At 38.7% G+C, this 19,858-nt stretch overlaps 1 protein-coding gene across 5 annotated transcripts in view; it reads left to right on the top strand.

Moving 5' to 3' along the window:
* Positions 1-2,929: 2,929 nt before the first annotated feature.
* GRB14 (growth factor receptor bound protein 14) overlaps positions 2,930-19,858 on the top strand; it is a 66,182-nt gene continuing 49,253 nt past the window's right edge. Inside the window, exons 1-2 of one of the 5 annotated variants that reach the window (XM_083840849.1) lie at positions 2,930-3,580; positions 5,330-5,462. In XM_083840849.1, coding sequence (XP_083696975.1) covers positions 3,492-3,580; positions 5,330-5,462 — 222 coding nt within the window. In that variant the 5' untranslated portion in view covers positions 2,930-3,491. Of the gene's footprint in view, positions 3,581-5,329; positions 5,463-8,100; positions 13,535-13,564; positions 14,196-14,238; positions 15,189-19,858 lie in introns of those variants that run through there. The other 4 variants (XM_083840852.1, XM_083840854.1, XM_083840851.1 and 1 more) reach the window with 4 other exon arrangements.

Here is a 19,858-nt window from a genome sequence, read left to right as displayed (position 1 = left end):
ACCTTTTCCCTATCTGCAGTCGAAGGTACACATTTCAACAATAATGCTAAACTTAACATTAAATGCACGCTGTAATAATAGGCAAAACTCCTACAAAACGTTCAACCACAGATAACTTTCAAAGAGTTATGCACTACTGCCAAGAAGTTAGATACTGATATCTCTGAGTGTTCATAGGATAAATTTGGCTCTCTTGAAGTACTGCCCAAACAGATGGGCCAGTTTTCAAAGTTAAAAATGAGCTTTCAAAATGTTCAGGAATGAGGAACGATGCACAGTTCATAGTGTCGGGACCACAAACAAGAAAAGTCAGTTTGTGTTCAGTGTATTGTATATGCATCGATGTAACAGACACATAAATTACAAATTCAGATTTACATCTTGGGGAATGCCATTTTTTACTGGACAAAGTATTATTATTATTATTTTTAAGATGACCCTCTATATTACATTTGATGCAGTTCACATTAGGGTACTTGTAGAGGAAACTTTACATTGGGAAACAAGACTTGGGCCTGGTTATAGCCTTGCACTGGAATAACTAGCTAGTTCTGTTGCTCCAACCTAGCAGTTCAGTAGAAAGAATCCTTTCCTCTGCTACTGTTACTATGACAGAAGATGGTGTAAAAGTATGTTATTATTTCTCTTAGTGTAACCATCTTTAAGAAATGATAGTGAAACTTTCTAGGATCAGGCCACAAAAACAAATTCAAAATACCTTGATTAAAACAAGGGGGAATGTGTGGAAGGGTGAAATAAAAAATCCATATTTTTTAGAGATAATCACAGATAATTTGGATTTTTTAAACTTTCACTTTGTCAGTAATAACTGTGAAAGTTTATTCTAATTAAAGGCATAATTTTATCACATTAATCAAGTGCTGTAGTTCTAAATAGCACATAGGCTTTTGAGAACTGGAGAGCCTGATTTTCTGAAAGTGGGGTGCATACTGAATAGCTTGAATCTGTTGTGCTTTTTTTTTTGATATGTAGTTTTTATTTTACTTGATAAACACCTGGATATGACTAGGGCTAACAGAAAATCAAAAAATTAAAAATTAAAAATTTTTAAAGAGAAAAAAAATCTATTGAGTTGAGGATTGAAGAATGCCCAGAAATTTAGTTTTAGAGAAATTGTCTTAGAATGAGGGCTATTGTGCTGCAGAAGCAGAGTACGAAAGAGTAGGCAGCTTAGGTGCATTTATGATAAAAATGAAGTCAAGTCACACAGTTCAACTGTATTGTAAACAAGTATTTTGGTGTTGGGGCATAGCAAAAATCTGCGAGCCTTTTAATACCAACATTATTAATTGTCATCAAAGGTGACTGGGTTTGAACTTGTTCAAAGAAAAAGTTAAAAAAGGTTACTCTTGAACAGAGTCTAGGTCAAATGCTCTCAGAAAACTCGTAGAGTTCAGGCACTGTTTCTTATTCTTACAATTGTTTGAAAGGAGAGAAACAGTAAGTCAGAAGAAAATTTCACATTCTCACCTATGCAATGTTTCCTGTTCTATTCTGGAGCAATCACTTAGATCTTTCTGTACCTCAGTGTTTTGATGACTGTATTTTCTTGTGCGGCACTATTCTCACAGAAAGCACTGGAAGCAGCAAGCGTCAGGACAGACTATGAGAAGTAGAAAAATTAAAAATTTTAAAGTCATTTTTTTTCTTAAATTACTACATTCAAGTGAAATTATAATAGCATTACATCTTTGTTGATCTTTCCTTTTCTGCTGTCATGACTCATTGGAATTGTAGCAAAGTTATTTGGAAATGCAGAAGTATTTAATTTGTTTGTTAATATTCTAATTGTGATTTTTTTATTTGCCTGCCATTTTAAACCAATTACATGACTAAGCCAAAGACGCAAAAACCTACCATGTATGTTAGGTTGCAGCTATGAAATAAGTTGCACTGACTGGGTGAAAAGTCAAAACATATTTTCTTTTCGTGGTTAAACTTTTAAAATGCTGATTAGTATCAGCATGGAATTGCCACCTGAAGGTTTTTATTTCTTCCTGAGCCCAGTTTTCTACCTATAACACACACACCAGTTGTCCTTTCTTCTATTCTTTTGAAGAAAGTGAAGTTTAACATGCCATGTATATATACACCAGTGAATCAGTTAGACAAAATTAGTCTGGCCTGTGCAAATGTATAAAAAGATAGCTGTTCGCAAGCAACAAACAAATCAAATCAATCATCCGACAGTGTAAAATTCCAGATATGTTTGCCAGTCCCTGTATATAAGAATTCTTAATCAACTCGCGCTCACACTTTGGCTGACAGCATAACAGAGAATGAACTGTTTAGAAGACAAGGAATCCTTAGTTTCATTGAAAACAAATGTCCTGCAAAATCATCTGCAACTCAGCTAAAATGAAAACTGTGCGTATTGCTACTATTTTGGAAAAAAAAATCTTTCTCTGATTGAAAATTTTGGCGTGCGTGTGAGGATTTCTTCAGTGGGCTCAGGAAAACAGAAAAGCACGTGTCCCCAGACATTCTGTATTCTCAGTTACTGCCTCTGAGGAAGCCGAATAAAACCAGGTTTCTCCATACAGCTGTTTCTGCCAGGCATTGGGCTAGGCTCAAGTTATTCACCTCTCCACCAGATCCAATGACGTCCGCACTTTTACCCCTTCTGCTCAGTGATGTGTAACTGCTCTTCAGACAGCGAGGGGGGATTTTTATTTGGTAACGGGATGACACTGGTATAAACAGCCGTGGAACCGGCACACAGGGCTGCGTGTACACACACCAGGGCAGGAGCCGTGCTCCTCAGCAGCACAGGCCGCAGCAGAGCAGGCTGAGGCCCAAGCTGCCCACGCTGCGCTCGCAGGAGCCGCGGCTCAACCCGCATCCTTGGCCCAGCTGGGCACCCAGCTTTCCCACAAGCTGCTTGCTTGGCACAAAGGTAACGCCTTTACTTCCCAGCTCTGTTCATCTTTTATTTCTGCAAGGCACAGGCACCAACTCCCGACCTCGCGGAAGCACCGGGCGGCTCAGTTAATGATTTGTGCGGTGCTGAGAAGACGGCCCGGGCCCGTCGGGCGGCGGTCACCGCGCGGGCAGCGGGGCGGGGAAGCCTCGGGCCGAGCCTCGCGGCGCTCTGGGAGCCGTTACGGCCGTTGGGGGCTGCCCGCCGGGGCGGCCTCCTCAGGAGCGGGGGCTCCCCATCCCCGCACCCTCCCCGACCCCCTGTCAGGCCCGTCCCGCCGCCCCGAGCCGGGGCAGGTTCGAGGCGAGGCAGGCGGGACGGCACGGGTCGGTCCCCCCCCCACACACTCCCCGCCGCCCGCCCCCGCCGCCGCCCGCAGGCGTGTGCCGGGGAAGGCGCTCGGTGCCGTTCGCCGCCCGGGCGGCGCTTCCCCCCCCCACACCTCCCCGCCGCGTCCCCCCTCCTCCGCAACCGAGAGCAGCCTCCGCCCGGCAGCGCCGGGACCGCTCGCCGACGTGCCTGCCGCGCTGCCGGGACGGCGCCGCCGCCGATGGCCGCCCCGTTGCCCGCCGTGCCGCCCGGCCCCCGGGGCGAGGCGCGCTCCCCCGGCCGGCACCCACCGCCGCCGCCCCCCGACAGGTAAGACCGGGGTCCCAAGGGCGCCGCCAGCCCGGCCCCGGCCCCTGCCCGCTGCCGTCCGGGGGCTGGGGGTGCCTGCACCGGGCGGGGCGGAGAAGGGGGCGAAGCGGCGGCGGGGCGGTCCTGGCCCGGCCTTGCCCGGGGCTCGGGGAGTTGTTCGGCGGGGCTGAGCGGCACTGCCCGAGGGGCCGGCGCTGGGACACGCGGCGAGGGGAAAGTTAACGGCGGGCGGGAGGGCTCAGCGCCGGGCTGCCGGCCCCGAAACGTGCTCTGAAAAGTTGCTGGGTGGGATGACGGTGCCCCGGGAGGGGTTCGTGCGGCGCATCTGCTGCCGCGGGTGCGTCTCCCCCCGTCTCTTTCCCCTTTTTTATTTCTAAGAGGTTTCCCAGTTTGAGGCGAAGAGGGACGCCGCTGCCGATCCCGCCTCGCCAAGCCCACCCGAGCCGCTACTTCGCTGTCAGAGCGGCTTCCCCCGGCGCTGGGCAGAGCTGCCTCACCGCAGCGATGCTGCTGTCACTGCTGCTGCTGGGGATGTGCGCGCTGTGTTTGTTACCCCTGAGGCTAGTCTGAAAGCCATTGATCTTTATTTTTAGTCCGGGAAACTGCGAGCCAAATTTTATTTTATTTTATTTTTTTATGAAGCATCCGATCCGATCAAGTTTAGGAAATATTGAAATGCTGCATACACTATTTTTCACCCCTTCTTAATGCTGGGTATCACGTTAAAGGAATGTGCTGTGTGGGTTTCCAGAAAGAAAACCATCGTCAGTCCGCTTTGTTACCTTACCTTGATGGTTTTCCACACTTTTATACCAATTAGTATGAGAAATCTCAAACGACAATAATGAATGTAATAAAGTTAAACATTAAGCTTGGAGTCATCAACTCACACATGTAGAGAAATCTCATTATGCGCTGCCAGAGTCAAATACCTGGGGTGCTTTGGGTGCTGCTCCCCAAGTGAAATCAAGTAGAAAAAGTGCTCTTTGATATTTGCCGTGTGAGAAAACCATGCAGGGTAATGTGCCCAGCATTTTAGCCAACCGTGTTATTAATGCAGCACTTTAAACCAGTGCTTAACGGAGCTCTTCAGCAAGTACAGCAGCGATTAGCTTCCAAACTCTTGCAAGTGCTGCTTGGTGATATTTACGACACAGATATATTTAAGTCACCTGAAACTACTGAGACATTTATTTTGTGATGGAGCTATGGAGATTCAGATACAAATGTAATTGAAGATGGAAATGAGTATACGCTCATTTGCTTTGCACTATTTTGTCTTGTCAATCACTTCGACTCCTGATCCTGGGGAAAAAAAAAAAGTTTCAATTTGTTCAATATATAGTTGTGATGTACTTGGGAAGTATTCCTGAGAAGTTGCATGCATCTGCTGTTGTAATATTTGTACATAGGGAATGGCATGAACACAGGGACAACAAAATATTTACTAATGTCCTGAGGAGCCAATATAAATATATCCATGCTCGTAGTCTGCAAAGACTTACACATATTAAAACAACTTTATATTCAGAGCTGAGTACTTGGATTGCTTTCAAGTAGAGTTAAGCACTATATGTTAATAGATTCAGCCTACTGATTAAAAAATAACTGCACAAAAAAGCTAATTACTGCAACCAGAAAATATCGTGGCATTAGTGCCTTAGTATGGCATGCACTGTAGTTGGTTACTGTAATTTTAACAGCATTTTTTGTAATTATCTCTTTTTATTATGTATTCTGTTGAAATAGGAGAACAAAGAAAGATGACAGTGTTTTGGAGATCCCATCAATTCCAAATCCTTTTCCTGAGCTGTGTTGCTCTCCGTTTGCATCCGTTTTGTCAGCCAGTCTGTTGCCCAAGGCAACTTCAAGAAAAAAACAGGTAAGATTTTTAAATTATTATTTGACAAATACTAAATTGGTTTCATGAAGGCTTGAAGAAAACCCAAGTTACCTATTAAAATATTTTTCTAATAAGGGTGTTCCATATTTCTGTAATTTGGTGAAATTTTCCCTGGAGATCATCAGTGCTTGTAGGCAATGAGGTTTCGGAATCTGTGTCTTAAGACATGACTATTCTTACACAGAGTCTAAATTGGACTGTACAGATTTTTTGGATGAAGCCGAACCATGGGCAGGCAATACTTTACATCCTTAAGTATGAAGTTAATTTCTTTCCTCCTCCCTACCTCCAACTATTGTCATCAGTTCTATGGCATGGAGGGCTTTAACAATCACTGATCAGCTCCTTTTTTCTGGATGTCTAATTTTGCAAGGATAATGGAATAAAAAAGAAACTGAAGGGGAAGGAACAAATGCTGTGTACGTGGCTATATTTTGTATCTATGTGCATAGTTGATGTTATATGTGTGTCTCTATATATGTGTGTGTATATTGTGTGTGTGTGTGTGTGTGTGTAGTTGATGTTATACATCTGTATATATATGTCTTGATGATGTTACTATATTTCTATAAATACCTTAAAATGTCAGCCAAGGGAAGTTCTGAGTGGGCAAACACACCTGGTGGTGCTCTTAGTTCTGTTTGCAAGCAGTGTATTTGTTTTCCTGAGCAGGGATAGAGGATAGAGTTTCCAATTAATGGAGATTACTGGTGTTGAAGATCTCTTTCGCTCCTTAGAAGCTTACCTGTTCCTTTTTTTCTTTTTTTGAGACTGAAGAGAAGTCTGACAAGGAACACTTGCGAGATTAAGGGTGCTACTTCCTTCACATTCTCTTTTTTTTGGTGGTCTGCAAGATCTCTGTCTTAACAGCTTTAGGAGCGATATTGGAGGTGTAAGAACTTTTACTGATGTTGCTAATTCAGTTTTTAAATTTGCATCAAGAAATGGTGTGGAAGTTGAAGTTTCTTGTAATTGTATTAACCTTTCTGAAGCTGACCAGCCATGTCTGTTTCTGTGCACCTGCTGGGAAGAATAGATGCCAGAGACTTTACTAGGAAATTTCTGGGTGGACACCTTAATGGGAAACATTTTCTTATTTTTCCCTCCCATCTCTTGTGAAAATCATGTATGTGTCTGGGAAACTCCACTGATTCAATCTTGTCATATATTGTATGTTTTCTAAAAATAGCTGTGGTGTCTTTCTGACTATTTGTATCACTTTTAATTCTTTCCTACAACAGCAATGCTAATTTGAAGTATTTCTGGTCAGTTTATATGTAAGCACTGCAAATGCAATGGGGTAAAATCATGTTAGTTTCATGCCTATGCACTGACAGTCTTTCTGCAGAGGCAAGAAAACCACCAAACTGGTAACATTATCTTTCAGAACATAAGGACTAGGAGTCACATTTTAAAAATTAGTTCAAATAACTCTTGTTGCTAGCTTAAGTTGCACTCATTGTGGTAGTCTTCATGCTTGCAACTGGAAAGTAGATTTCCCAAGCATGATTTAACACTGAAAGTTCAACTGGCTGCTTTTGGGGCCTGTCATGTTTAAAATTACTGACTGGCATGATCAGTTAAGCCAGCTAAATGTAAGCTTTAGTCTCTGAGAAACTGAAGTTCATGGCTTCACTGACTTCACTTCTGTTTTTTCAGACGGGCTCTTGTTATACCTTTTGTGACAGTTTTTTCTTGCAGTCCTTTAATTTCTTCCGTTTTACCTTTGAAGAATGTAGTACTCTCTGGTAAAAGCAGGATCAGGAAACATTGGTTTACTTGCCAAAGCAAGTTAAAATAATAGTAGTGTCTACAGAGGGCCTGATCCATTTTCCAGAGTGCAGAAAAATAGAGAGGAGTCTTCATATTTGCCGGAGGCATTTTAACAAGACCATAGTTTTCGTCACAAAGCCTTTTACCTAGGTATCTGTGTATGGCCACTGCTGGAGAAATGGTACTTGGCTACGCAGACCTTTTGTCAGACATGGCACGGCTATTCTTTTGTTATTAATCTGAAGTTATCAAAGGTTATGACCAAATGGCAAGTATTGAGTTAAACTTGTATCTCTGAAATTCAGGTTGACGTCTTCTAATATCTTTGTGAAATTACTTAGCTATGAAAAGGAGAGGGAGTGGATGCTAAGCAGGTGTGCAAAGAGGAGGAGCAAGCTGTGGCCTTGACTTCCCATAGTTAGCTGTGGGGGCTGTGCTTGGAAATGTGGTATTTCCACATCATGTTCTGGGTTAGCCTACACGGCTCCTTCTGCATATACCTAATCACTATACAAACCCCTAACTGAATATAGCCCTGAAGGTCATGGATATTACTATTGCAGTGTGATAATTTCCTAACTCTTAAGAGAAACGAGAGGAACCAGGTACACTTAAGCACTCTTTTTCTTCTCCTTTTTTTTTTTTTTTTTTTGTATGCAGCAGCATTGACAGCTGCCAGAATAATTTCTGCTCTCTCTGTGATGATCTACATATGTTTTCAATGATTCTGTTAGATTGCTTTCTTTCTGATTTAGTTTCTTCGTCTGCTGTGTTTTTAATTTCAGGTATAATAAAGAGAAATTACAGAGTGAGTTTCTACTTATGTCTAATAGGTAACTATTATCAAAATATGTGTTTCAAAAAGAAAAAAAAGAATTCATGCCTCTTTTGTCTTATTTTTATCTCCAGAAAAGATTTTCTATTTCCAGGGAAAAAAGAAGTTGTCAGAAATATCTCTGTGACATTACCACTCTCGTATTCATAACACCTGTGACATCTGAAAGGCTGAAGTTCTTAAATATCTCTCTTTTTCTGAGTAGATTATTAATGTTATTTAGAACTCTTGTTTTTCTAAACTGATGTTCTTACTGTCTTTTCACGATCTTTTATCATAAATGAACATGCTGCTTGAACAGCATATCTGTTTGTGGAGCAAACAGCAAATTGTTAAAAAAAGCACATAGCGGAATGGTGAATTGCCTCTATGTTTGGGAAGTAGGAAATCTTTGTGTCCGAACATTACTTGGTCTGCCTCAAAAACACAGCTGTTGGTCTCATTCTTCCTCCTGCTGTTTGGAATAATTTTGTGTTATATCCTCACAGACTCATAATCCTAACGTGTTAGCAGTAGTGAGAACAAGCTTACTTCAAGAGGCAACCTTGAATTTTTATTTATTTATTTTTTTTTAATTTAAAAAAGGGAGAGGGGAATGACAGGGTTCAAAAATAAGCAGTAATAGCACAGAGTCAGTATAGTGACAAATTTTATTCTCCTGGAGAGAGAAACGGGAGCCAGGAGAATGGAAAGAATGTCTGCATTGACCATGCTGAGGCAGGCAGACTTGTTCCTCAGCTGACCTGTTCTCAATGGAGCATTTCATGGAGGTGGTACCATGGAGCTGATCACACCCGTGTTTGGGAAGGAGAACTTTGAGATGCAGTGTGAATGGGAGTGGGATTATGGGATTAATATCTTTGTCCTTAAGGGAGTAATCTGGAGATGAAATCAACAGCTGAATGTATAGTTGGCAAGACCACTTTGTGGATTGTGAAATCTACTCTGTATGAAACCATCAAGTTTGGTGTCCCTGCAAGAAATGTAGGAGGGGATTGGGTGCTTTTGATATGAATAGTGTCATAGATGCTCACATAAACTAAATGTTATGTTCAGGGTGGAAGACTTTTATTTGAAAACGCAAAAAAAAACCAACATCTGGCTTTCCCCTCATGCCCAATGCAACGCGGTCAACTCGGTACATGGTGGGAAATGTTGCCTTTCATGACACTGGATTAGGTGTTTTCTGTTATTATGTGGAGTATGTGAGCTCACATATGGAAATCTAATTGTGTCTTGGAGTCTGTGTTCTCTAAGAACTGGCAAGGAACTGAACATGTAAAACATGTGCATTAGCTGTCTTAATTTTCAAAATGAATAACTCATCCTTTTGTCTCTAATTAAGATCAAAATGGATATTACTAGGGAAAAATGTTACTTGTAAAAAAATATATAATTTTCTGTTCATTAGTATACTTCCAGCTTTCTTCGGTCAAATGAACTAAAACCATGTTACTATAGTTATGAAAGCTTTCTTTTTAAGTCTTTCTGAAAACAAAGCCTGAATCATTTGCACTGGAGTGACAGTTCTTGCCCTGCTCAAGGATAAGCCAAAAAGTGTTTCATCACAAAAGTAGTTCAAGGTAATTAGTGCCTTGTTCCTTTAAGTTCAATTAGAAGTGCAAAAATAAAACTCAAGTGAATCTCAAGGTGAGGAACACTCAATTCTTTGGTATAATATCTTGCCTCTTTTGTCTTTCTTGATGTTCTAAACAAGTAGATATTTTTATCATTTAGAATCCAAATATACTCCCACAATGTTCCTTCTTGGAAATCAATTATATAAAAAACCTCAAATACATATTTGATTGTAGTGAAACGTCACTTCCCTTTTTGCATTACAAAGATTTTCATGTGAAGCTCTTTGGAAAAGAAGAACTGAGGGGAACTTCATGGCAAGGAAAATATGTTTCTTTAAATGTGTGCTATTCTAAGTTTTTGATTTATATTGAGCTTTGACTGTTGTAATTCGAGTACCATTTTTTTTATGGTTGTAATTTAGGGTCTTTTAGTGTACCCTCTTGAAACCTTATCCTTGAAAAATTTACAGATAATTCTGTTAACAGATGTAAATTGCTAAGTATCTGTTACTTAAACTTTTTAATGACAGATTTTTTTTGGCTAAAATACCTGTTTCCTATTGACTTTTGAACAATACAAAAACACAAACAATTTCATTGATATGTATTAATTCGTGAATGTCCAAGCAAGTACTTGCTGATAAGTTAATCTGGAGTATATCATTTATAATATCGGCTAACTTTGGTGTTCATTTAATGCTTTTAGAATTTATTTTGGAAGTCAGAATAAATTTTTATTTTCTGTTTTTTATACTATGGTAAAACTTATTCTGGGTAAATAAATGAGTGCTTACTAGTATAATTATGTTGGTATGTACAAACTGTGTTGGCAAGGTCTAATTTGTGCTTGTGTTTCCTCACAGTAGCCATTTTCAACTTCCATTTTCAAATTTTGAAGGACAGGAGCTTTCTCATGGTTGTTTTCCATACTCTTTGAGCTGTCAAGTGAATAATTCTTTTGTTTGTTCTTACAATGCAAAGTGTGCTTTAACATCTAATGTGTGTTTTGGGCAGTTGAAGGAAAAAAACCCATCCTGTTAGGATGGGGAGACAAAGTGGTGAGCCATTTGCATCTCTTCTCAGTCAATTCCACTTACCTTGTCTGTGCACGGTACTGTGTCTGAACACCCTAAATTTATTAGTTCTGGAAGATCATGCCTTAGGCACCCATCATTACTTTTATATATTTGGTTTCAAATGCTTGTATTAGATGTAAGGAGGTCTGGAAACCTTCGTTTAAATAGCATTACTCCAGGATTTGCACTATTTTTAACTGCCTTAGGGTTGAAATATCTTTTCCAACCAAAGATTAATTAGTTAAATTTACTCTATAATTCCAGTCTGTCTGTTTCTTTCTGGACTTCTTTCCAGGCTGGAGAGCATTGCACATATCCACTGTTACCAGTTCTTAATCTTTTTTCCTTCCAGCTCCTAAACATATATCTGTTCCTGCTATGTCTTCCCCTTAAATTACACAAAAGACTTTCAGTTTGAGAGGCACAAGGGAAGAGGAAAAGTCTTTCCAACCAATTTACAGATTAGCAGAAAAAAGATTCTGCACAGAACCAACTTAAAGAGCTCAAGGTTTTTATCTGAAGTCTCTAATAGGAGACTTGATTCAGTAGGACATTTTTTGTTTTTTGCAATGACTTAGCTGGAGGTTTTTGCTCTAGTTTCCATACTCTGTTCTTTGTTTGAATGGCTGTTCCCTCTCACCAAAGAAGGATTTATTGCTATTACATTAGGTTAAAATTACTTAGAGCCTTATTACAACTTGCTGTTTTAATGCACGCACCCTATATGCTTTGACCAGTCATCTCAAAACGGTGGCAGAAAGTCACAGATTTATATAAGCAAGAATCAGGAGGCAGAGTTGAAAAATTTCTTATTTTAGCAATAAAGAATGTTGCCTGGTTTATATTCAGGTGGCATAGCATAAGCTGTCTGAAACATCACCTTGGCAAAACTTCAGAATAATCCCATGTTTAAGTCTTGTCTTTTTCTTTTTGTATTTTATCTTCTTTCTGTTGGTTCATTCATTATTGTATCTTTCTTATGGAGAAAAGAAATTGCTTTCTGTCAGACTTCATATCAACCGTCAATGTTATTACAAATTAACCTTGTACTTTGTTACTGTCCAAAAACAACCCAAGCAAAGACTCCAAACATTCTAACTTTACAAAAATAACGTCTTCCCCCCTCCACTCCCCTCCCATTTCTAATGAACAAGCAAACAAGGTCACTCTAACTTTGCTGGTTACTAGGATATTGCTCCTACCCCTTTAATTCACTTATATCAGGCGAAAGTCAGCCTTAAATTTTCCCCTATTTGTAGCTTGATGAAACAAAAGAATCATCAGCACTGTCAGAGGTTTTGGTCTTCTTTTTTCCAGTGTTTGTCAGATTTGAATGATTTTGATCATTCTTTTGATTTTGATTATTTTGGGCTTCATCTGCCTGAAAGTCAAAACTGAAATTTCTTATCTTTTCTGGTAGGACTGTTTTCTCAGTACAAGAAACTGCCTCTTCTACCCCATCCAGAAAGTCGTATTTGGAATAAGAAACTTCTGGTAGATTGCAATAGATCTAATTTGTTGTGTAGAAAACCTCTGCAAATTTGTAAACTCTGGTTCTCCAAAACTTTATGCTTTGGTATTCATCTCCTGAATTCTGAGTTCACTACCTGGTGCTGTGGTCCCATGATCTCTCTAAAGAACCATGTAATCACAAGGTCACTGAAGCAGGCAACGATGAAAACAGTCTCTATTTCTTTGAATATAGAAGAGACTTGCCAGTTAAGGCCCGCTGAAGCTGCAGGGAACTTCTGCTTTAACATTGCTGAATTACTTCTGATAACTTAGTTTTATTGACTTTGGCTTTAAAAGATGAAACTCTGACTGTTCAGCAGCCTGAACCCTCGTAATTTTCAGGAGGGAAGGAGATGTGGTAGATGCTAAGACTGTTCTTTCTCATAAGCATTCCCGGGAATGGGTACATTTATGTGAAGTTAGACTGGAGAACTGAGATGGTTAGGTCATTCTGTATCAGCTCTGTACCTTTCATGGACAGATACATGATTAAATATGTATTTTCTAGGCAGATATTTTTCCTGGTGACTTCTCATTGGTGGCATTGTCAGTAAGTGATACCATTGGGTGGGGGATGCAAGAATTCAGTTAAAAAACAGAAAGCTAATGACATCTCCCCTTTATGGAGCATTGTCTGAGCTGTCTTTCAATCCAAACAGATAAACATTCCCATCTGAGTTCAAGACATTCATAATTTTGTACCATCTATTCTAGATTATGATTAAGATGCATATTGAAAAATTATGTGGTTTGCTGTTTAAAGGCCTGACTTCTGTTGTTTTTTGAAGCAATACTATTCCCAAAGTATTGAGAAATTTTCTATTCCCCAAAAGATTGTTTTTAAAATCTTAAAAGACTTAAACACCAATGTTTTTAAACTGAAATTGTAAACATGTATGCTTATGTCTGCATTTGTGTGAGAGCTCCATAGATCATTTTCTCTTTTTATTGCCACAGCAGTTTCCATTTTCAAGACGAAAATAAGACTGTCTCATGTGCTTTTGTGTTTCTTTTATTTTTCCTTCATTTTTTTTCCACTTGGTTTTGTCATCTTGCCTTATAAAACCTCTGTGGTCCTGTTCTGATCTGCAGTCGTCATCTCATTGACTAGTATTGTAAACACCTGCTGGATTTTGTGTACAAATTAAGGCTGGAGAAGGGTCTAGAGAACAAATCTTATGGGGAGCAGCTGAGGGAATTCAGCTGTTTAGCCTAGAGAAGAGGAGGCTTGGGGAGACCCTATTGTAAAACTACCTCAAAGGAGGTTGTAGCTAGGTGGGTATCTGTCTCTTCTCCCAAGCAACAAGTAATAGACCAAGAGGAAATGGCCTCACGTTGAGCAGGCTTAGGTTGGATATTAGGAAAAAATTCTTCATTGAAAGGGTTGTGCAGCATTGGAACAGGCGGCCCGGGGAACTGGGTTGAGTCACCATCCCTGGAGATATTCAAAAGGTGTAGCTGTGGTGCTTAGGGATATGGTTTAGTGGTAGATTTGGCAGTGCTAGGTTAATGGTTGGACTTCATGATTTTGGAGGTGTTCTCCAACCTAAATGATTCTGTGATTTCATATTCTGCTAATTTTATAATGCAAACAGTTTAACAGTTACATAGTATTGAATGAGATGAGAGTTGGCAGTGATGAATGGTTAAATTACCTGAAAAGCGACAGGTTTGGTGAAGCTGGCAACTCAGATGTTTCTTATTGAGTAATCATGTGATCACTGTCAGGTTTATACCTTTCACCTCCTTTGAATTAGAAGCTTTGCAACAGCTGGAGAAAGCACTATGTAGTTTACCATAAATTTTACTATACAGAAACTAACGTAAGATGATAAAAATACTTGTATTTAAACGTACTAAAACGTTGTCATCTCCTAGTGTTGGGGTATTAACTGAAGAGTGGAGCTCAAACTCAGATTAATTTCTGTTAGGAATGGTTAGTATGGTTCTTAACATAACTTTGGGTTGTTGCAGTTAAGATGTTCGGAGAGTTATTTGTTCAAATTAGAACTTGAGAACTACGGAGAACAAAGTGAGGAGTATCACCATTACACAATTCTGTGTGTAAATGTTGCTACAATACAAATAATTTAAATTTTGAGTACACAAAATGTACCTTCACATAAACATCAATGTTAAACCTGGTTAGTTTTCACCAGGTGGAATTAACTTCGTATTGCATATTAGTCTTAAATATTTGTGATCAGTAAAATGATTTTCTATTCATTATACATGTGTATCTTCCTGTCAGTTATTTTCAACAGATTACTGAAGTCTTGCTTGTTCTGCGATGTGATAACTCTAGAGCCACTAGTACAGTATTTATTTTGTTTTGTTTTTCCAAATTTTTGCTTTATGATCTTCTTACTCTTTGCAGTGGTAATTTTTATGTATGCGATGCCATAAAAAAAAAATCAGGTAAAATCCTGTAATGATAAGTGGGAGATGACAGTTGACCACTGGCCATATTCTCCTTGTTTGTCTTGAACTTGTTTAAAGCTGTTACTTCTGAGGGAATTAATTCCTTTATGACTGCCTTCAATTTGGGAATGAAGATAAAGGGAAATCTTCAAGACAGCATACTTAAGTATGCCTCTCATGTTAGAGTCCTGATGGGAGTCACCTCAAATGGGAAGATTAAAAAAAAAATGCTAATCAGGCCAAAGAAAATTTTTCAAGAAGGGCAGTTGTGGGAGGAGGAATTAAAAGGGAGAAGAAATTAGACCTCTGCTCCAATAACAACATGAACTTTCTTTTCTCCTGCTTCAGTCGCAGAACATTCATTTGCAGCTAATCAGCTCATATTTTAGCCCAATAGCATTCATGATATTTAATACTTAAATCTCAAGAGAGAAATGTAGATCGGTTATCTTAGAGGTGTGCCTGTGCTTCTAATTAGTGTACTGATGGATTGTTCCTGCCTATTCTGGTAGGTATGCATATGCTGCACTCTGGTATGTCTCTCTGTTTGCTTCTTAAGTTAATACATCCACAAAAAAACAAGATATAGTAGATTGCCTTGTGATCAGAATTGGATTTTTTCAACAAGTGCATTCTTGGGCTATAAATAGTCTTTTTATAACTTATGTTATGATAACTCCTGTTACTGATTACATTAAGGCCTCGAGTTTGTGAGCAGCTGCAGGCACTTGATAATGACACAGAAATGGCATCAAATGTTGAGAAAACAGGCTGGAAGTTTGTTCACTAGAATTCACTGCTATATAGTGAGGGGAAGCTTGTACAATGTGTGGGTTTTCTTATGACTTAGTTGACAGAACTTTGTTATCAGTATGCGTTTTAATTTGTTTTGAACTTATTGATTGCAGAAATAGGTAGCTGAAAAGCTTTGCAAAAACTGTTTGTGTAGCAAGGGTTTCACAAGTTTGTAAGAATTTATGAGGATGGAAAAGTGCATTATGCTCTTTGATACTGTGAAATTTAGAGCTGCATTAATGAATAGTGTTCAGCTTTTTGCCATTGTTCTTAAAATGTGAACATTTCCATAATCACAAATTATGGAGCTAAATAATGTGGTAAGAGGAGATTTTTATTTTTTTTCCAAGCTGGTATGATCATTGTTATTAGGCTTTCTCCAACGTAATTGAGCCCCACCCTGAGTAGGATGTTGTAGCATTATGACACAGGAGTATGCTGCTCCATTTTGGTAGGTAAACAGGATGGATCCTCACGTCATTTCTCTCTAGTACAATTATTACTTGTTAGGTCTAAAGGAAAACTGTACATATCCTGATTTTCAAACTTTAACTTTGTTTCCTTATCTTTAATTTTTGACTGTTTGAACTTTAATATTTATGTCTGATTGTTCTCATTAAGCTATATTTCTGAAGGTGTCTTTTTTTTTATAATTTGGAATTTTTTCAAACTATGGGGTTTTTGTGTTTGTATGTGTGTGACAGGAAGTAACAGTTGTCTAGTTTCAGGTTATGGTGGTAAGCTGTTTTACTTCTTTAGGGTTGTGTTAAGATTTGTGAGATGTTCATTTTCTAGGTAGAAACTGAATCCATCAGTTAGGGTCGACCTGGGAGAGAGCAAGGTAATTTGGACTTCTCAGGGAAAAAACAATGCTTTATAGAGCTTAAGATTAAGGGTCTTGCTTGTGATGCTGAAGATGAAGGTTTAAATCCTTTCATCAGTTTGAAGTGGTCTGGATAGGAAGGCCTTGCTCTAAATAGAGCAAATCTGTCTTTCTCTGGTGTTTTAATAACCAATAATTTTGGAAAAAAAAAAAAAAGAGATTTCACAGTTTAAAAAAATAATCTGTAGTATTCTGAAAGGTGCTAGTATATGATTAATTGCTTTTGTCATGATAAATCCGTTTGAGCTTACTGTATTCAGGTAACTAGAGAACGTGGGACTTTCAAAGGAAGTTTGTGGGTTGTCACCTCTGGGCAACTCACTGGGTGATGAGATTCACTTTTACCCAAGTGTCCACAAAACTACTCATTGGTATGATCTTCAGATAGGATACTCCTCATTCATGGAAATCAGGAGCAACCAAGAGAAAGGTTTGTTCTGTGTGTGTGGTTTTTTTTTTTTTTTTTTCGTTTTTTTTGGAAATAAGATCAAAAAGGAGTTGAAAGGATTTTGGAAAAGTGCTCCTTTTCAGTTACTTCTTATAAAATTTTGTACTTTATCCTTTGTACTTCTGCCCATGAGACAATGACCTTATTAAATAACATTGAAGATTAAACATTAGTACAAGTCAAGTATCATAACTTTGTTCTTTTCTACCAGGCATTTGGCAATCAGATAGAAGATTTATAGTATGAAAGATAAAGCCAGTCTTGTAACATTCCTGTTATGCTTGGGCAGTAGCTGGCAAAAGTGGATGGCAGGAATAGAATTTATGGAAAACTGGAATTTATAACTACTTACTGTGTCAATCAAGCTGTATAGAAGATATAAGATACTCTAAAGCAATAGGTTACCGGAACTGCTGAAGGATGAACTAATAATAGTTGGGTGTTCCTTTTCTCAAATCCAGAATAAATTTATAAACAGCAATTACTCAGCTTTTCAGGCCCAAATAAAGGGAATTTATAGGATAACTGCAAATAAGCAATACATACGTTGCTGGAGAGGAAAGGAATGAATATGTCTAGGCTTTTTCTAGAGAGCTACTGTGGAGAAGTGATGGAAAAATTACTCCCAGTCTTTGTATTTGGGGCTTATGCATTGGTACAAACCTTATATGATTGTTATCCACTTTTAAAACTCTTCCAGGAGCATTACAGTTTTGAATTAGGATTTGTATTTACCTAAGTATGAAAATTGCCATGTGGGAAGTTACTCATATCGACTCCTCTAAATAAGATTTAAGAGAATATTTACTGTTGTGACTCTGAGATAAAACACATTTCCAATTCAGTCTAAGCAGTCTGAACATACAGTGAACAAAATACATTATTTGAGGAGCTTCCTCACTTGCATGACTGACTACTGTCATTGGTTGATTTCTGTGTAGCAGATACTAACGGGGCGTCTGCTTTTCAAATGAAACTAGCTCCTTCAGAACAGGAACATATGGAGAGAGTAAAACTGAAGCCAGTGATTCAGTTGTAGCACAAGAAGCTGCCTTACGTATCTTTGTCCGCTCACTTTCTTCCTGCAACATGTTCTGGTTGCTAAATGCATTTTCCTTTGAAAAACTATGACTTGATAAGAAAAGTGTTTTCTAATACAACCAGTTTGTAATCTTGAGTGTCAATAGTGTCTGAGAATTTTTATCTGAGAATCTGGTTTTGTGTATGTGTAAGGGTCAGTTTGACCCATAACTGTAACCAGGAGGAAGAAGGAAGCTGATGAATGGGTTAGTAATTCAGGGACAGCATTAAAAAGGAGTTCAGAGTTCGTGCAGTACATGCTGCTTTGCCAGCAAAAGAACAGCAATCCACTGAGAACTATGAAATTACAAATTTGGAGATGGCTTTTCAGTGCAGGGTTTAGGATCTGCAGTTATCTTGCTTTGCCATTAAACTGCTCCATCGTGGTGTGTTCTTTGTAATGCCTACCTCATACATGGAAAGGCTGAAAGAGGAAGAACTGAATCTATGAATTGTGCTAGTTCTGTTTTTTTCTTTTTAATTATTTTTATTTTTAAGCATGTTATTCTCCACATTATTCTCAAAATAGAAGTATAAAATAGGTGGATAATTGTATGAAGAGACAGAAAAAGAGAGATGATGGTGCAAACTTTACTGTGAAATCCCTAGACAAGTTATACGTATGTTGCTTTACAGGTAATATAGTCTGTTTTAAAGCAATCATTTCTGCATAGAATCAGTTATTATCAACCCTCTAAGAGGGTGCACTGTATGTTCTGTTTTGAGGAATAAGACCTTGTTAAGTTTCTTTGTGTAAGGGACTACAGGAATAGAAAGGCTCACATCACTTTGAAGCATTTTTTTTTCCTGTGGGATAGTCCTATTTCAGCTGTAAAAAAAAAAAAAAAAACACCTTTTTTTTTTTTTTATTTGACAAACCTATGCAAGAAATACCCTATATATGTTTCCACGGTCATATTGATGGTATAACTGATTCTTGCTCTAGTAGAGTGACACAAGTCACCATTTGTGCCAAGCAGACATGAACACAAATGCAGACTGTACAACAAATAACCTACCTGGCTTCACATTGGTCTTGTGTAATAATCTTCTGATTTAGCTTAAAGGAAAAATGAGTATAAAAAAGTAGTGTCAAAGTTTTTTTTTTTTTTTTTAACCTTAATGAATTTATGTTTTCTGGATTTTATTTTTTCATCTACAGAGGCAAAAGCTGTCTCTGCTTTGCTTGTTACTTATAAATGCCCACATTCCTGTTATGTCTGCCAGAGCCAGGAATAAAATCAGCTGTTGTGACTCCATATCCAGTGCCTTAAGTACAACACTGACCTTCCTCTGCTAGCAGGATATCTGTGTTACATATGTTGTTATAAAGCATGTATTTGGAACAGCTAACTCTTACTAAGAGCTGTTCAGTTCTTATCCACTCAATTTAGTCATGCTTTCTTTAGTGGCAAGAAGTAGAAATTGTTTATATTTTGAAGTATCTAAAAAGTATCTGAAGAGAGTTTTTAGAACTATATCTGGTAACTGAGTGACAAAAATAGGAGTGAAAAGCTGCATAAACAAATTCATTTTTACAGAGCTCTCAAACAAGTGAGCTGGATCTGATTTCCTTCTTGTCCACCAGAATTGTTTGCATACCTGCCATGGACAAGCCAAGCCTTTCACCTGTAGAAAAGAAAGTGATTATGTATATTTGCCTGAAGGCATAATTGGCTTTCAGAGCCGTCTTGTATCTCACATCTATCAACTTGGCTTTCAGATGGTGAACTGACTCTGCAAGGCTTGTCCTCAGAAGTTGAAATGTCATTAAAAGAAATAAAAAATTATTAACTCAGTGTTTGTGTTTGGAAATGTAAGAGTTGAAAGTATTTCTTGATTTTCCTTTGAGTATCTTTGGTGCATCTGATGTGTGCAGTCATTAGTAAATGACTGTAGAATTTTCTCTTTTGTTGTTTAAAATCAAATCAGATCTCGATATTGGCTTTTTGAAACAAAAGTGAGACACAAC

This window comes from Anser anser (genome assembly GCF_964211835.1).
Source record: "Anser anser genome assembly, chromosome: 6".
Classification (NCBI taxonomy): domain Eukaryota; kingdom Metazoa; phylum Chordata; class Aves; order Anseriformes; family Anatidae; genus Anser; species Anser anser.
Note: the sequence above shows the minus strand (reverse complement) of the source record. Positions and strands in the feature narration are given on the sequence as shown.